Genomic DNA, 19,971 nt, shown 5'->3' on the forward strand with positions numbered 1-19,971 from the left:
ATTCCTATTTATAAAATATATTTTTTTCAAATTATTTTAATCCCCTATATAAATTATAAAAAAGTATATTTAAGTGAAAAACATGTACAACAGGCTAGTTTATCTTTAAAAAATATTGTAGTAGTTCATAAGTGTTTCTTTTTCTGAATATTATATATGCGCAAAAATTTTTTAAATATATACATAATATAATTTTTTTTATAAAAAATCTTCTAAAAGGAATTACTTTTCATTAAATGAATAAAATATTTTGTTCCTTAAAATTATTTCTTTAAAAATCATAGAAGTTGATTAATAGATTCTTTCTATAAAAACATTAAATTTCTATTTTAGATTAAACAACTATTAAAAAAATATACAATGATTTATATTTACCATCAAATTATTGGTATTTTAGTATTTATATATATATATATATATTGTTTTTGATTTATTACGTATTAGCTATTTCTCATGAATGTATCAAATCTTGTATAATCTAATTAAAATTTTTCAAAATAGTTTTTTTTCTTTTTTATTGTTTCCTTTTTTTTTAACTATTATTTATTTATTATATTATTTTAAAGAAATTAAAGGCATACATCTCATGTAATTTATTTTTAAAACTATTTATTACATTGAAAAACTTAGCAAAAGTTACCTACTATAGTCAATAATTGTTTTATTTTATAAAATTTGGTTATTAACAACTAAATCTACTGATATATAAAACAATATTGCATTTACATGAAATATTATATAGAAAAGCATTAATATTTAATTATACCTAAATCGGGAATCATATTGTCGCATATATTTAAACTAAAAAATAACCTTTGAAAACAAAAAAATGTTGAACTATTCAACAATAATTTTTTATTTTTATTTTTTAGTATGGATATATCAATACCTTTATAATAATAGGTATTACGAATTCTAAAATGTTTTATTATTTTTAATTTTTATAAATTCATATTATCAAGTAAAAATAATTTTCATAATTTTAATTTAAACTTTTTCTTATATCATACTCTATATAGTTTTCAGATAAATAGTATTAATTTAAAAACAGAGAATTTTTTTACAACATGGAGAACACTAGCAGAAGAACAAGCGACGGTTCCATTGGTCAGAATAGCGAGATCTTCTAGTAGTATGCAAAATAGTTTGTATAGGTGGTTAGAAAATATTCAAGAAAAATTTTTTAGTAATATAGAAAATGTTAAAAGTAATTCAACGGGAATTGATGAGGTAATTCAATGGGTGCAAAATAAAACTAATATACTTAAGCATGCATTGAATTCAACTATGGATCCTGGAGATAGAAGTTTTTTAAGTCAAACTCTCAATTCATGGAATAATCTTACGAGAACCCTTCTAAATACTACGTTCGGTTTAGATTTTAATGACGATCCATCCAGCAGCAATTTATTAAATATGTCTACGCCTTCATCCACATCACCTTCATTTTCCACAACTGATGTATCTAAAGCTGCAGAAAACATTACTACTATGATTTCTCAAAACCATACAGGAATATCAGGTTTATTACCTACAACTTCAAGTGGTATAGCTCAAGAATCCTCTTTAGGGTATAGTATATCTGAGGGATGTTCAGGGATTTTTTGTGAATCAACTACCATTGCTTTATCTCTTCCTTTTATTATTATTGGAGGTTTACTTTTTTTTGTATATCTTTATAAGGTAATATAAAACTAGTTTTAAAAAAAGCATTTATTTCTCTTTTCCTATACTCTATATGCTCAAATAAAAACTATATTCATATAAAAAATGTTTTTAACTTATAAATGTCAATTTATATTATAGTTTACCCGTATTGGAACATTTCTTGGAAGAAGTAATATAAAAAAAGAAAGAAGAAAAAGAAGGATATATAATGTGTCAATGGAAAATATTGAGGATCCTTATGAAAGTTCACAAGAAACAGAATCTATGAAAAGTACATTAGAAAGTTCAGAAGAAACAGAAGCTAAGAGAAGTAGATTAGAAAATTCAGAAAAAACAGGAGCTAAAAGAAGTGGATTTAGCAGCTTAGCTAAGGCATTTGGATACAAATACAGAAATATCTTTCCTTATGTAGATAGTAATTCTTATGAAAATGAAACCGTATAATGATTAAATCCGTCAAGAAGATTAGGTTTTAATTTAAGTAATTGAATAATATAAAAATTATTAAATAATAAAATGGCATAAATTTTTTTTTTCATTTTATAATTCACATTTTATTTTATTATTAATAAATTAATAATGTGTTCTCAAGCTACTTTCTAATTTTTTGTATTTAATATGAAAATACAAATATTATAATAAAGTGTATATTTCTTTTTCTTTAAAAAAAAAATTATTTCATTTATTTTGCAAATGAATATGTTTTTCACGAATTATATTTGTGTTTTGTAAATGTTTTTTTATGATTTTTTTAGCTTTTTAACTGGTATTTAGCGAATAAATTTGTAAACAATTTTTTAATATTTATTTAAAATATATCATTATTCTTTCCCTAATATTAATTAATACTTTAAATTAGACTTAAATTTTGATTTTAACTTTAATAATAGTATATTGTCATTTTAAGACAATAATTATTATTCTAGATAATTTTTTTTTTTTTTTATGATTTTTAATTTATTTTATATGAACGCATTATTTTAAATGTATTTTTTTATAAAAAATATAAAATTATATTTTCAGTACACATTCTTTTGATCAAAGAAAATAAGAATCGAGTTCTATAATTATATACCATATATTTAAAATAAATCATTTTTTAAATTTTCATAATCATTCAACATAAGATATTACTTCTAATGACTCTTAAACATTCTTAATACTTATACGACTTTAAGCAGTGTTAAAGAATTCTTAATATTATTATTATTTTTTAATCTATATATATGGTTTTTATATTATTTAATGAAAATATAAAGAGTAATACATTAAGAAAAATATTATAATGCATTTTTCTTTTCTCTAAGTAGAATGACAATACAAACCTGTTTAATAATTGGCTATTAAAATACTTCTGTTATATGATAAATAGTCAAATTGATAAAGAATATGTAGAAGGATCTATAATTATATTATTTATTATAATATTATTTATTATAAATAAATATATATTCTTTATATAATTATACTATTGATTTGTCTTTCTTACAATAACTTTTCTAGGGTATTGAACAAATAAGTTCATGAAGAGAATGTTTAGTTTCATCTTATGTATTTGTTTATTAAAAAAATATAATTAAGTAAAAATGTTTATTTATGTTATCAAAGATTAAATTTAAGTTTTTGATTGTATATTAAAACATATATGAATCTAAAATACAAAGTAAAAATAAAATCCTTTTTGTATTTCTTTTTAAAATCTCGTATTCATTATAATTTTTTCAAAATAGGTTAATTCGAATTAATTGATTTACATACGAAAAACAAAAATAAAGTAAAAAGAAATTAACTTTTTTTATGTGGTGGATATGCATGGCTAGTTTATTAATTAGCCGTCCAAAGACTTTTAATGTACTTTGCGTAGTAAAATCAATAAAGAGAATGTAGATAGATATATATATATTTTTTTTTTTTATTGCTAAATAACTTAACGTGGGTAATTATACATATTTTGTGTTATTATATATTTACAATAAAATAAAAAGATTTATTTTATATCTCATTTGTTTAACCATATTTATGAATAATTATTGTTAGAAAATATTATCTAAAAAAAAGTAGGTCCTAATTTTTTTTATAATATTTATTATTCATATTATTATACATATATTTATAAACATATATCTACTATATTTCAGAAGATATGCATCTCTGATAAACTTTCTTGTGTTTTTAATTACATAAAAAATTATTGTTACATACATCTTTGAGTATATCCTAACACATACTATTATCTTGCATGCACAAATGCTTTTTAAAGTAATGTATTTTTCAAAATATAAGCATCTTTAATTAGCCACTTTATGAGTATCTTTACATACAAAATCTAGTTATATATATCATAAGACATGTTTCCACATATGTTTATAGATTATTTTGCATGCATTGATAATTATTTAACCCACTCTATTATTAATATAAAAAATCTAATAAGAATCAATAGTATTTTTTATTGGTCCTTAAATATTTTCATATCTTCCATATATCAATTAAATATTATTTCAAAAAGATAATAATGTCTATTATTAACCAAATATATAATATTAAATAAATAATTTATTTAATTCTAAATCTAAAATCCTTGAATTAATGTAATGCTAAGTATGTCATGAGCTGCTTCAAAACATTAAAAATTTATAAGTATGTTTATATAATTTTCGTAAATATTATGATTTTACTCAAAAAAAATATATTTCATATCATATATATAACTCAAAAGAAAAATAAATTTACTAATCCATTGGTTAATAAAAGACATTATTTATCTTTTTTAGAATTATAATAATTGTATGGAAAACACAACGTTAGCCATGAACATTCTCTAGTTAAAACAATATTTGTTTATCTTTTTTTAATTTTTAATATTTTGGAAGAAATTTTTTTTTGAAAAAATTTTATATATTAAATAATAAAATTTCGATTATTAAAATGAATTAATAATATTTAAATTTCTCTTTTAATATTTACTTAATTGTGATAATTTAAAATCATTAGAAATGAATTGATAAACAATTATTTATAGAATTATAATTAAAAAATTTTGTTTGAAAAAATTAATTAATAAGGAATTATATTTTTTATTAAAATAAAGAATTTTTATTAGAAAAAATAAATGCCTTTTAAAAACATTCAAATCTCAATGAAACATACTACAAATATACAGTCTAATCTTTTATAGTATGAATATAATATTTAAATCAATTAAACTAATAAAGAAAACTCTATATTCCCTTTATTAACTTATTAATTTAATACTTTAGCAAGGTAATTAAACGAGCAATTAATAAATTATCTATATAACAAGATAATTCATTAAAAAAGGAATCTTAATTTAAAAAAATATAATATCTTTTTTGTGCATATGTAATTTAGTATATATATTTTAAATGGAATTTCTCAATATATTTGTCATAGCGTACACATTTTTTTGAATGTTTTTATTCACTCCTAAACTTATTTCTGCACTTAATTCATCAACTTCCTACTTAATAATTTTGGTCTGGTATTGATTAATAAAATATATTATTAATCTTTTATAAAATAATAGTTATTAAATTTTACGGTTCTGAAAATAACATACTATATACTTGCGTTGGTTGTTTAGAAAAACATTAAATTAAAAAAAAAAATTTTATTATTTTTTGTGAGAAAATGTTACTTATATATTTAAAAAATTTTTAGTAAATTCAGGGTAAATTTGTTATTTTATTTTAAGAAATTATTTTACTTGTAATCAATAATTTTAGTGAAAGCTTAACTTTTTGATAAAAATAAGGATAATTCTTGTTAAAGTAAATAAATATCTCTAAAAACAATGTTCAATTGTATAAATTATGTATATATAATGTTTACTCATCGTATGAATATAATTTATACAATTGAAATTAGAAGAAATCATCTTAAATAATCTTTATTAATTTGTTTTTTTAATATTCAAAAAATGTCAATGAGCAACTAACGAATATTCAAACTATATTATATGTGATGTACAATTTATTTTATATTAAATTTAAAATCATTGAATTAATTTTATGCTAAATAAATATTCAAATCACCTAGATGCGTTAAAAATTTACGAAAACGTCTATGTGGTTTTATAAAAACTATTATCTACAATTACAAAAACTTAAATACTTCATACCTACGAACGGATTAAAAACCAAATGTGAGCATCCTCTTCCTTTTTTTCTTAAACTTTTCTAACTAATAAAATTGTATATCTTTTTTTATCACATATTATTTGTTTTTAAAAAAAAATTATTAGTTTTTATTTCATAACTTTGTGTATAATCATATAAAAAGAAATATAATAAAAAAAAGTTACATTCTTAAAAATAAATTATCTCTTTTTTTTGTATAAATAGGCCATGCATTTAGTTAATATAAGACATCATTACCCTTTATGAGATTTTGTATGATAATAGTGGATTATTATAAAGAGTTGCTTGTGAATACTAGGTAATTAATAGGCATGTACGAAGATACAGATAAAGATATGTGCAATACTATTATCTATGCATGGAAAAACCACAAAGTGATTTATTGGAAATATATGTCTTTTAAAATATAGTAAAGGCATGCCTATAAATTGACGTATAATAAAAAGAAATACACTATAAAATAGGTTGTTTGCATTCATTAAAAAACACAATAATAATTTTATTTTAATTTTTGTATATATATAGTGTTGTTAGAATAATTTTTTTTTTTTATGTAATTTTTAATGAACTATTGAGAATAGTTTTAAAACATTAGAATATAAAATAAATATTTAATTTATTTTAAAATAGATAATTATACAAAAAGAATATACTTACGTTAAATTGGTTAATATAAGGCTTTATTTATCTTTTTGGTAATAAAAAGGACTAACTCTATGAAGAATACATAGTTGGTAATGCATACTGACTAATAAAAGGCTTTATTAACCTTTTTGGAAAATAAAAGGACTAGTTAAATGAAGAATACGTAGTTGATCATGCGCACACAAAAAAAAAAAAAAAAAAAAAAATTTTTTTTTATTTGTATTTTTATTTTATAAAAATACAATGACTGACAGAAAAAAAAAATTAATAAAAAAATAAAAAAAATCAATTAGAAAAAGATTTGTTACCAATAAATAAAAATAAAAAAAAAAAAAAAAGATTTTTTTTTTTTTTGAAATGAAATATGATTTGAATGAATTTTGTAAGAGAAAATTTTATACATATAACAATAAATTTTTGATGTAATTAATATTTATATAATTTTTTTTGTATTGTCACTAATTGTTTATGTTTGTTAATTCAACAGCAATATATATTAATTGCTTAATGTAACTAGTAACAAAGAAACAAGTAATTTACCAATAATTAATAATCAATGTTCAATAAGGATTTAAATTTTTATTAAAAATAAGGATTTTTATTAAAGTAAATAAATGCCTATTGAAATTGAAGAATGCTGAATGAAGTAGATTACATAATTAACGATCATTCGTTCAAAGTATTTAAAAATATATATAAATACATCAAAACCGTAGAGGCAACTCTACATGCTCTTTATTAATTTGTTTGTTCAGTACTCTAGCAAAGTCACCGAACACCCAGTTAATAAATTAATCATTGACTTTACTATAGCATTCGGCAAAAAAATCAACAAAATGCATGCAAAATTGCCTTTACTAGCTTAATGAATTTAAAAGTAATTTTAATGTTATAAACTAGTAAACTGTGGTTATATAGTTTATTTCATTGATCATTTATTTACTTTAATAAAAATCCTATATTTTTATTAAAAACACAAATGATCATTTATCATCGATTTTTAACTAAATATAATTTAATTATAATGTTATAATTAATATCTAGCAATTCAATATCATTTCTTTTAATTTAATGAAAATATGTAATTATCAAAACACAAATTAAAATTATATAAATATCATTAACACGAGAATTTAATAAGTGATAATATAAAATTTTCTTTTAAAATAAAAGAAAAAATGAAGTTTGGAAGAAATATTTTTATCAAGTGCAATTTTTCCACGTTTTCAACAATAATTAAAAAAAAATATATATTTTTTTTTTTAAACAAGCAAAAGTAAGGAATAAAAAAAAATTAATAAAAATTATTTTTTTTTTTATTTAGAACTTAATGGGTAATTGAATATTTTTTTATTCATATATTAAATTTTATTATGAAAAAGGTTAATAATTCATTTTATTATTATATAACTTAATAATTAAATTCTATTTATTCACTATTTAGTACATTTTATTAAATTATTATTGTATTCCAGAGAGTCCAGGACTGATGTATTAACTGGATATTCGGTGACTTTATTAAAGTACTGAACAAACAAATTAATAAAGAGCATGTAGAGTTGCCTCTACGGTTTTGATGTATTTACATATGTTTTTAAATACTTTGAATGAGTGATCTTTAATTACGTAATCTACTTCATTCAGCATTCTTTAATTTCAATAGGCATTTATTTATTTTAATAAAAATCCTTATTTTTGTTAAAAATTTAAATCCTTATTGAACATTAATTATTAATTAATTGTAAATTAACAGTTTATTTGTTATGAGTTACATTCAGCAATTAATATATATTGCTGTTGAATTAACAAATATAAACAATTAGTGATAATACAAAAAAAATTATATAAATATTAATTATATGAAAATTATATTATTATATGTATAAAATTTTCTCTTACAAAATTCCTTAAAATCATCTTTCATTCCAAAAAAAAAATAAATATTTTTTTTTTATTTATTGGTAACAAATCTTTTTCTAATTGTTTTTTTTTTTTTTATCAGTTTTTTTTTTCCTGACATCCACTGTATTTTTTTTTATCAATTTTTTTTCTGACACTCTTTGTACTTTTTTTTTAAAAAAAAAGTACAAACAAAAAAAATTGATCATTTTTTTTTTTTTTTTGTGCGTGTGCATGACCAACTTCGTATTCTTCATTTAACTAATCCTTTCATTTTCCGAAAAAGGTTAATAAAGTCTCTTATTAACCAAGGACATACAATTTCATAAGAAAAAGAATTTTCTAAAACTTTTTATTTGTCTAATAAAAGCTTGTAAATACACATTAAAACAACGAAATGTAAAATCATAGTTAAAATCGTAAAACGTATAGGTTAAATATTAATCTTTAATGTTTATTTTTACAATATTTTATAATTGAGAAATCTATATAATTAAATAATAAAAATACTTTGGTATATTAGTTTCATTTATAAAATTTTATAAATTAATATTTTTTTAAATAATTAAATTTTTTTCTATAAATATTTTTTATTCTAACGAAATAAAAAATAAAAATCATTTATCTTATTAATATTTAAAAAATGTTACTGTAAAATACAAATAATTTTAATTTTTTCCCTTTGTTATTAATATATATCAAAATAAAAATTACTCATAATTACAACCATTTATGATTTTATTAAAAAAACTTTTATTTTTTCCTATAAAGTAATTTATTATGGGGCTAGTCAAGAAATATTATCAACCTATTTTTAGTTGTAATTATAATAATTATATATTATGTAGTGTTTTATTTTTGCACATAAAATGAGTACACATAATGTACAAATTTTAAATATTAATTTCATTAAAGTATATATACTTCATTATTTGTTTTTTTTTTGTACATGAATGGTTATTTTTATTTCTTTTGTTACTTAAAAATATATATTTTTTTCTTTATAATAATTTTTTTTTGATAAGAAAAACTATTTGATTTTACCATAATTGTTTTTTTAACTGTCCATTCAGTACCTTTGCTAGAATATTGAACAAACATATTAATAAAGAGAATGTAGAGTTGCTTCTACTAATTTAATGAATTTAAATATAACTTTTAAATGTTATAAATTATTGAGATGTACTTATATGGTTTACCTCATTGAGCAGTTATCAATGATCATTTATTATTTTTAAGAAGCATTTATTTACACTAATAGAAATCCTTATATTTATTAAAAATATAAATTCTCTTCGATTATTGATTTTTAATTAATTAAATTTTACTCACAATGTTATGAATAATGTTTAGAAACTGAAGTCCATTGTTTTCAGATTAGTAAACATAAGTGATTAGTGAAAAACAAACTAAATTATATAAATATTACAAACATGAAATTTTTATTTTGGTTAATATAAAATTTTTTTTTTTAAATTTAAGCAAAATATATTAAAAAAAACTTTTTAGTCGACAACTCTTCTTTTTAATATTTCAAACATTAAAATATTTTTAAAAAAAATAAATGTATTTTATTTTAAATTTTCTAAAAGGAAAACAAAAAAAATTAACAATTTTTTTCTTTTTGTTATCTAGCGCTTGCATGGTGGTTAATAAAAGACTTTATTAACCTTTTTGGAAAATAAAAGAACTAGTTATATGAAGAATACGTAGTTGGTCATGCACACACAAAAAAAAAAAAAAAAAAAAAATTGATCAATTTTTTTTTGTTTGTATTTTTTTAAAAAAAAAAAATCAATTGAAAAAATATTTATTACCAATAAGAATGAGATAAAAAAAAAAAAAAAAAAAAAAGATTTATTTTTGAAAGGAAGTATAATTTTTATGAATTTTTTAAGAGAAAAATTTATACATATAACAATTAAATTTTCACATAAATAATATTTATATAATTTTTTTTGTATTTTCACTAATTGTTTATGTTTGTTAATTCAATAGCAATATATATTAATTACTAAACATAACTCATAACAAAGAAACAAGTAATTTGCCATTAATTAATAATCAATGTTCAATAAGGATTTTAATTTTTATTAAAAATAAGGATTTTTATTAAAGTAAATAAATGCCTATTGAAATCAAAGAATGCTGAACGAAGCAGAGCATATAGTTAAGGATCACTTGTTCAAAGCATTTAAAAATATATATAAATACATCAAAACCATAGAGGAAACTCTACATGCTCTTTATTAATTTGTTTGTTCAGTACTCTAGTAACGTCACCGAACACTCAGTTAATAAATAACATGGACAACTATTTATTTTCCATACAACTATTACTTTTTATTCTCAAATAGATTAACAATACCTTTTATTAACCAATAATGTATATTGCAACACATAGATAAACATCTTAATGTTGCAGTAATATAAATTATGTAGTGTAGGTGTTGATTCAAGTTTCAAATAAAAGATAGAATTGACATTAAGTGATTAACTATTAAAAAATTTTATAAGTATAATAAAATTTTATTTTTAAAATTAAAAATAAATTTTGCTTAAAATCAAGTGGTATAAGTAATTAATTGTTATTTATAATAATTAATATTATAATAAGTAAAATAAGTGAGAATCTGTCTTCATTATCTTTTTTAATTTGATTATTTAGAGTATTATAAAAATCTATGAGAAGTCAATAAATAAATCAGACACCCAGAAATAATTAATTTTAAATTCCATATACAATGGTTTATAAAGGATTGTTTCATTTTTAAAATTAATAGATTTAAATACTATTTAGAAAAAAAAATATATTCAATGAACAATTTTTTCTATATCAATATTTTTTTTATTTGTATATATTCTCTTCCTTTCTAGTTTTTTATTTTGTTATAATTTATATAGATTTTTTCTTTCTTTTTTTTTCCGTGATTAATCTTATATAGTTATTAAATAAAGAATATTATTTATCTTTTTAAGTATAATAGATAATAACATAAATATAAAACAAAGAATTATCTATGCTCTCACAGTGTTTATGGTAATATCCTAAATAACCATCTAAAAATATTACCATATAGCCATACATCAATATATATTAAATTTTATTAATTTTATTCTACTCTTATTTGTAATGTTGTTTCCGTTAACTGTTTTTAATTTTTTTTGAAAGCTAATGGGAATTATTTTTATACGACAAATTTTCAGTGATTTTTAAGAAAAATTTATAATTGTTATTAAAAAATTATTTTTATATATTATGAAATATTTTTATATATTAAATATTTAAGCTTCAATAAAAATGAATTTAATCTTTATTAAACTGTATAATTGTCTTATAAACTATTCAATGCGTTAAGAATAATTCATATGTTGAGTTAATGTATTTTATATAACCTATTATAATTGTCTAGTTGATAAAAAGTGTTATTTACCTTTTTAAGGATAAAAAGTAATAGATGTATGAAAAATAGATAGTCATGCAAGAGTTAAATAAAAAAAATTAAATTTTTTGTTTTTTTTTTTTTTTTTGCAATTTAAAAATATATAAAAAAATATATTTATTTTTTTTAATTAAATGATTTGAATTGTCAAAATATAGAAGAAAAAATTGTTGACGAAAAGTTTCTTGTAGTATATTTTTGTTTAAATTTATATCAGAATATTTTATATTAACAGTAGTAAAATTTTCATGTTATGTAGTATTTATATAATTTATTTTATATTATGTTAATTATTTATAATTGTTAATTTGAGATAAATGTATTTGAATTTATAAACATTGCTCATAATATTATAAATAAAATATATGTAATTAAAATCAATAATTAATGAGGATTTAAATTTTAAACAGCAATAGAGATTTTCATTAAAGTAAATAAATGCCTCTTAAAAATAATAAATACTCAATAAGTAGATTGTATATAAAAAAGTTTACCGATTTATATCATTAAAATTTTATTTAAATTTCTTAAAATGGTAGAAGAAATTATTCATGTTTTTTGTTAATTTTTTTCTTCAGAACTATAGTAAAGTTACTGGAAGGGAAATTCATAAATCAATGATATATGAGATAAGCTATTTATTTCAAATTATGCTTAATAATTATATTATTAGTACATAAATATAATAAGTAGTATTTTTACAATAAATAAAATTAGTAGAAACCATTTTGCAAGTTCTTTATGAATTTATTTGTTGAAAATTGTACAGAAATCCTTGTGCTATAAATTGATAAATCATTAGTATCTTTTCTATGCTATTTTTTAGGATTATTTATTTTCATTATTAAAATATATTTTTTCTATTATTAAATTATAATATGTACATATATTTTTGTTATTATATTCAATGTAATTTCATTCAATAATAATTTAAATAAAGTAAAAGTGAAAAATCACTCCAAATAACATGCATCCAATAATTAATTAAATATTAAGAAAACTACACATGGCAATATTTGTAATTCACTTTTATTATTAATACTAATATAAACAATTTGAAAAATAAAAAAAAATTTTCTAATTCTTTTGAAAACTTCAATTTTTAACAAAAATTATTAAAATATTTTTTGTAATTTTTTTTTTTTAGATTATACAGATAATTAATGTCTTAATATTTTTGCATAACTAGTCAATAAAGAATATTATTAGTTTCTTTAAAAATTCAACTATGAAATATAAAATAAATCCAAAAATTATATATGAACTTAATTTGTTGAGAGAAATGGCTTAATGTTATACCTGAAAATATTCTGAAATATGTACAATAGGGAAAAGAAAAAAAAATTTCTTTGGATCTAAAATATTTTTATTTGATTATACATCTGTTGATAATTTTTTTTATTTTTTTAAATATTTTTTTTTTTACTTTGATAATTAATTTTTTTTTGAAAATTATTTAAAAGGAAATCGACTATAAAAATTGTTTTTATTATTAAACATAATGAATTTTAATAAAAAAAAATATTAATATATAATTAAGTGTTTATATATACTGAGTATTTAAATTTTAATAAAAATAAATAAAATTTTTTTTATTATACTCTTTAAATGTCTTGTAAGTTAATTCTTTGAAAATAATAAAAATATTAAGTCAATGTATTTTTATATAATGGATTATGAATACCACATGCATAAACTACTTATTTCATGCTAAGCACAATAATTATGTAAAGAATATATATTGAGTATATGTATTTTTATAATTAACGAAATTAAAAGAAACTATTTTACAATTTCTTTATTATTTAAAATGTTCAACATTCAGCAAGTGTATTTCAACAAGCAATTAATAAATTAGTATCATTTATTTATAAATATATATTATAAAACTTCAAAAATATATAAATTTAGCTAGTAATATGAAATATATATACACTTAATAGATTTTCCTAGAATAACTTGTTTTTGTATAGAACAATGGATATATTTTCACATTTTAGTTAACTTTCTGATTTATTATTTAATTGTTTAATGAATTTGGTATATTAACAAGGAAATAAATTAACAAAGAATATTTAGAGTAATATATTCTATTTTTGATTATTCAGGAAATATATTGTTATAAATAAAGTAAATATATGTAATTACCTTTCAAAAACAAAATAAATAGTATATTTTATATAGAATTTGCATTTTCTTAAATAAAAATATATCAATTTAATATTGTTATCATTATTAACATAATAATAATCTTATAAAAGGCGTTTATTTAATTTAATATTAATTTTCTTTATTTTTATTAAAACATAAATTCTTTAGATGAATCCTTTTATTATATATAAAATAACAATTTTTCTTTAGAATTATTAACAGTTCAAATAAAAATAAAAATTTTTTTTTAAAAAATTGAAAACATATTTTAGAAAAAAAAATTTACGAATAAATAAAAAAAAAATATGTGTTTTATTATGCATGTAACAATTTTACTATATGCTATTTTTGTTATAAAAAAAAAATTAACTATTTTTTCAATAAGTGAGCATGCATATTTAGTTTTTTATTTAATTCGTATTTTACTATTATTTCATAGAAGGTTATTAACATCATTTATCAAGTAATTATAAGTTAATTATAATTACACTTTTTTTTAAACTTTTAAATATGTAAGTTATATTTATATATATAATATATTATTATTTCGTTTTAACTTTATTAGATTTACAACTTTTAGCTTTATTTCCATTTATTTTTTTTATATTTTACAATAAGTTTATGTATATATACATAGAATTTTTAGTAAATATTGTCAAAACACTGATGATGCATTGTTGTTTTTCCACATTTTTTATTTATGTATAAATTCTTACATTGCAAATTTTTAAAGAAAAATAAATTATTACTAATATTATTTTAAAATAGTAAGAAATACACCGATTCCATTTAAATTAGAAAAACTAAAAAAAATTAACTAAGTTATATAGGTTTTTGCGATTTTTATTGTAAAATCAATAAAAATTTTATTTTGTTGGATGTGTTTTTTTTCCTATGATGATGCTTCAAAATTTTAAATAAGTGTATATTGCAAATAATAATTACCTGTTTTATTCTTATAGCGGTAATTTTATTTAATTGTAAATTACTATTTTTAAAGTGAAAAAGTCTATAAAAGATCACAATGTATTATTAAAAAATTTATTAATAAAAATAAATTTTTAAAATTTATATATTTTAATGCATTTATGTAATTTTTTATAGGCATTTTTTTTTTTTTATTATAAATAATATAAAATAAATTCCTGATTTTATTTATTTTTTTTTACTATATATATATTAATAAAAACTGTAATTAATATAAAAATTTTAGCTACATTTAAATATGTTCTTAAATATATATATTTTTTATAATAACATTATAATAAATTTAAAAAAAATTATACTTAAGTATGTACATTCTTGTCATTAATTACATAAATAATATTATAATTAGTACTATTGCAACCAAATTATTTTATTTGGATTAATAAATTAAATATATATAATTTATTATTTTAATTTTAATTATCCTCTTCATTTTTTATTTAGTTTTTAATACTAAATCATTTATATATAATGATGAAATCACATGCAAATGATTTTATCTTAAATACATCATTTTTCTCTATTAATATTTAATTGGCTTGATAAATTAATATCGTGTTACTGATGAAGTAACATTATAATAAATTAGGTAGTCATTATTTATTTTACATAATATTTTTTTGCTGCATTTATTATAGTTAACTAAAATGATATATTCAGAGGTTAAGTTGTTTTTTATTTACTTTTTTATTTTTATATTTATATTATCTCATGTTTGGTTCTTATTGCGTAACTAAAAAATTAATAAAAATAATTTAATCTCTTTTTTTTTTAATTATTTAGAATATTACTATTTTCTCACATTACCAATGCGATCAAATCATAAATAAACATAGAGTATAATAAATATTTTAATTAGGTAAATACTTTTTAGAACACATACATTACCCTACTCGTATTTATTTTATTATTATTTTAGTATATATATGGCAAATTAAATTAGATTATGACTATTTTAATATTATGTTTTTTAAATTTTTTTATATATACAGATTTAAATAACTTTGATCTTCATTCTTTATTCCTATTTATAAAACATATTTTTTTAAATTATTTTAATCCCCTATTTAATTAAAAAAAAGTATATTTACGTGAAAAACATGTACAACAGGCTAGTTTATTGTTGAAAAATTATTGTAGTAGTTCATAAGTGTTTCTTTTTCTGAATATTATATATACGCAACAAATTTTTAAATATATACATAATATAATTTTTTTTATAAAAAATCTTCTAAAAGGAATTACTTTTCATTAAATGAATAAAATATTTTGTTCCTTAAAATTATTTCTTTAAAAATCATAGAAGTTGATTAATAGATTCTTTCTATAAGAAACTTTAAATTTCTATTTTAGATTAAACAACTATTACAAAAAATTCAATGATTTATATTTACCATTAAATTATTGGTGTTTTAGTGGTTATTTATACATATTGTTTTTTATTTATTAAATATTAACTATTTCGTATGAAGGTATCATATTTTATGTAATTTAATTAAAATATTTCAAAATAGTTTTTTCTCTTTTTTATTGTTTCCTTGTTTTTTAACTATTATTTATTTATTATATTTTTTTAAAGAAATTAAAGGCATACATCTCATGTAATTTATTTATAAAACTATTTATTACATTGAAAAACTTAGCAAAAGTTACCTACTATAGTCAATAATTATTTTATTTTATAAAATTTGGTTGTTAACAATTAAATATATTGATATATAAAACAATATTGCATTTACATGAAATATTATATAGAAAAGCATTAATATTTAATTATACCTAAATCAGGAATCATATTATCGCATATATTTAAACTAAAAAATAACCTTTGTAAACAAAAAAATGTTGAACTATTCAATAATAATTTTTTATTTTTCTTTTTTAGTATGGACATATCAATACCTTTATAATAAAAGGTATTACGAATTCTAAAATATTTTATCATTTTTTATTTTTATAAATTCATTTTATCAAGTAAAAATAATTTTCACAATTTTAATTTAAACTTTTTCTTATATCATACTCTATATAGTTTTCAGATAAATAATATTAATTTAAAAACAGAGAAATTTTTTACAACATGGAGAACACTAGCAGAAGAACAAGCGACAGCTCCGTTGATCAGAATGGCGAGATCTACTAGTACTATGGAAGGTCGTTTGAATAGATGGTTAGACTTTATTCAAGAAGAATTTTTTAGTAATATAGATAAATTTAAAAGTAATTCAACGGGAACTGATGCGGCAATTCAATGGGTGAAAGATAAAACTAATATTCTTATGCATGCATTGAATTCTACTAATGATACTCAAGATAGAAATTTGTTAAGTCAAACTCTCACTTCATGGAATGAACTTGCGAGAAAACTTCTAAATTCTACGTTGGGTTTAGATTTTAGTAACGGGTCGTCCAGCAGTAATTCTACTGGAAGTAGCAATTTACCAAATATGTCTACACCTTTATCCACATTATCGTCATTTCCCGCAACTGATGTATCTACAGGTGTAGAAAAGATTACTACTATTCTTTCTGAAAATTCTACAGGAATTCCAGGTTTATTATCTACAACTTCAAGTGGTATAGCTCAAGAATCCTCTTTAGGGTATAGTATATCTGAGGGATGTTCAAGCATTTTTTGTGGATCAACTACCATTGCTTTATCTCTTCCTTTTGTTATTATTGGAGGTTTACTTTTTTTTGTATATCTTTATAAGGTAATATATAACTAGTTTTAAAAAAAAGCATTTATTTCTCTTTTCCTATACTCTATATTCTCAAATAAAAACTATATTCATAGAAAAAATATTTTTAACTTATAAATGTCAATTTTTATTATAGTTTACTTGTTTTGGATCATTTCTTGGAAGAAGTAATATAAAAAAAGAAAGAAGAAAAAGAAGGATATATAATGTGTCAATGGAAAATATTGAGGATCCTTATGAAAGTTCACAAGAAACAGAATCTATGAAAAGTACATTAGAAAGTTCGGAAGAAACAGAAGCTAAGAGAAGTAAATTAGAAAGTTCAGAAGAAACAGAAACTAAGGGAAGTAGGTTAGAAAATTCAAAAAAAACAGGAGCTATGAGAAGTGGATTTAACAGCTTAGCTAGGGCATTTGGATACAAATACAGAAATATCTTTCCTTATGTAGATAGTAATTCTTATGAAAATGAAACCGCATTATGATTAAATACGTCAAGAAGCTTACGTTTTAATTTAAATAATTGAATAATATAAAAATTATTAAATAATAAAATGGCATAAATTTTTTTTTTCATTTTATAATTCAAATTATATTTTATTATCAATAAATAAATAATGTGTTCTCAAACTACTTTCTAATTTTTTGTGTTTATATGAAAATACAAATATTATAATAAAGTGTATATTTCTTTTTCTTTAAAAAAAAATTATTTCATTTATTTTGCAAATGAATATGTTTTTCACGAATTATATTTGTGTTTTGTAAACGTTTTTCTATGATTTTTTCAGCTTCATAACTGGTATTTTGCGAATAAATTTGTAAATCATTTTTTAATATGAATTTAAAATATATCATTATTTTTTCCCTAATATTAATTATAACTTTAAATTAGACTTAAATTTTGATTTTAGCTTTAATAATAGTATATTGTCATTTTAAGACAATAATCATTATTCTAGATACTTTTTTTTTTTTTATGATTTTTAATTTATTTTATATGAACGCATTATTTAAAATGTATTTTTTTATAAAAAATATAAAATTATATTTTCAGTACATATTCTCTTGATCAAAGAAAATAAGAATCGTATTCTATAATTATATACCATATATTTAGAATAAATCATTTTTTAAATTTTCATAATCATTCAACATATGATATTACTTCTAATGACTCTTAAACATTCTTAATACTTATACAACTTTAAGCAGTGTTAAAGAATTCTTAATATTAATATTATTTTTTTATCTATAAATATGGTTATTATATTATTAAATGAAATTGTAAAGAATAATACATTAAGAAAAATATTATAATGGATTTTTCTTTTCTCCAGGCGTAGCGACAATTCATACCCGTTTACTAATTGGCTATTAAAATACTTCTTTTATAAGATAAATAGTCAAATTGATAAAGAATATGTAGAAGGATCTATAATTATATTATTTGTTATAATATTATTTATTTTAGATAAATATATATTCTTTATATAATTTTACTATTGATATATCTTCCTTTAAATAACTTTTCTACGGTATTGGTTAATAAAAGGCTCTATTATCCTTTTTAATAATAAAAAGGATTAGCTGTATGAAGAATACGTATTTGGTTGTGCCAAAAAAAAAGAAAAAAAATTATTGGAATTTTTTTTTTCAGATATTTTTCTTTTGAAAAATGGAGATACGTAAAAAAAAAAAAATATATTAATTTTTTTTTTAAAGGATTTAATTGGAGAGAGATTAAAATTGGCAAAATTAAAATCGAGAGTAAGACTTAGCACCAATAAAAATAAGATCTTAAAAAGATAATAATGTTTTCATAAAAGAGTTTAATTTGCATAATATTTATATTTTGAATTTGTGAGAGAAAATTTTATACATATGACAATATAATTTTCACGTAATAAATATTTATATAATTTATTTCCATTTTTACTAATTGTTTATGTTTGTTAATTCAACAGCAATATATTCAAATTGCTGAACATAACTCATAAAAAAGAAATAAATAAATTACAATTAAATAATAATCATTATTCAATAAGGATTTAAATTTTTAATAAAAATAATATTTTTATTAAAGTAAATAAATTACTACTGAAATCAAAGAATGCTGAACGAAGTAGAGCACGTAATTAAGAATCACTCGTTCAAAGCATATAAAAATATATATAATTACAACAAAATAGTAGAGGCATCTCTACATGCTCTTTATTAATTTGTTTGTTCAGTACTCTAGAAAAGTCACAGAAAACCCAGTTAATAAATCAATTAAATAATTAAAAATCACTCATTCGAAGCATATAAAAATATA

At 18.6% G+C, this 19,971-nt stretch overlaps 2 protein-coding genes across 2 annotated transcripts, besides 6 other annotated features; both read left to right on the top strand.

Moving 5' to 3' along the window:
* Positions 1-829: 829 nt before the first annotated feature.
* On the top strand, positions 830-2,112 carry PGAL8A_00178300 (PIR-like protein; the record flags this gene model as incomplete). Its single annotated transcript, XM_028670107.1, has 3 exons — positions 830-871; positions 1,027-1,683; positions 1,807-2,112. 3 exons carry the CDS (start codon positions 830-832, stop codon positions 2,110-2,112), a joined length of 1,005 nt encoding a protein of 334 aa, XP_028526892.1.
* Positions 2,113-6,573: 4,461 nt separating this feature from the next.
* Positions 6,574-7,275: a repeat region.
* Positions 7,276-7,965: 690 nt separating this feature from the next.
* Positions 7,966-8,510: a repeat region.
* Positions 8,511-9,419: 909 nt separating this feature from the next.
* Positions 9,420-9,853: a repeat region.
* Positions 9,854-10,018: 165 nt separating this feature from the next.
* Positions 10,019-10,674: a repeat region.
* A 1,343-nt stretch (positions 10,675-12,017) lies between these two features.
* Positions 12,018-12,434: a repeat region.
* A 4,361-nt stretch (positions 12,435-16,795) lies between these two features.
* PGAL8A_00178400 (PIR-like protein) lies at positions 16,796-18,139 on the top strand (the record flags this gene model as incomplete). Its single annotated transcript, XM_028670108.1, has 3 exons — positions 16,796-16,837; positions 16,993-17,667; positions 17,792-18,139. The coding sequence occupies 3 exons, from the start codon at positions 16,796-16,798 to the stop codon at positions 18,137-18,139; spliced, it is 1,065 nt and encodes a 354-aa protein (XP_028526893.1).
* Positions 18,140-19,514: 1,375 nt separating this feature from the next.
* Positions 19,515-19,930: a repeat region.
* Positions 19,931-19,971: the final 41 nt, after the last annotated feature.

This window comes from Plasmodium gallinaceum (genome assembly GCF_900005855.1).
Source record: "Plasmodium gallinaceum strain 8A genome assembly, contig: PGAL8A_v1_67, whole genome shotgun sequence".
Lineage (NCBI taxonomy): Eukaryota > Apicomplexa > Aconoidasida > Haemosporida > Plasmodiidae > Plasmodium > Plasmodium gallinaceum.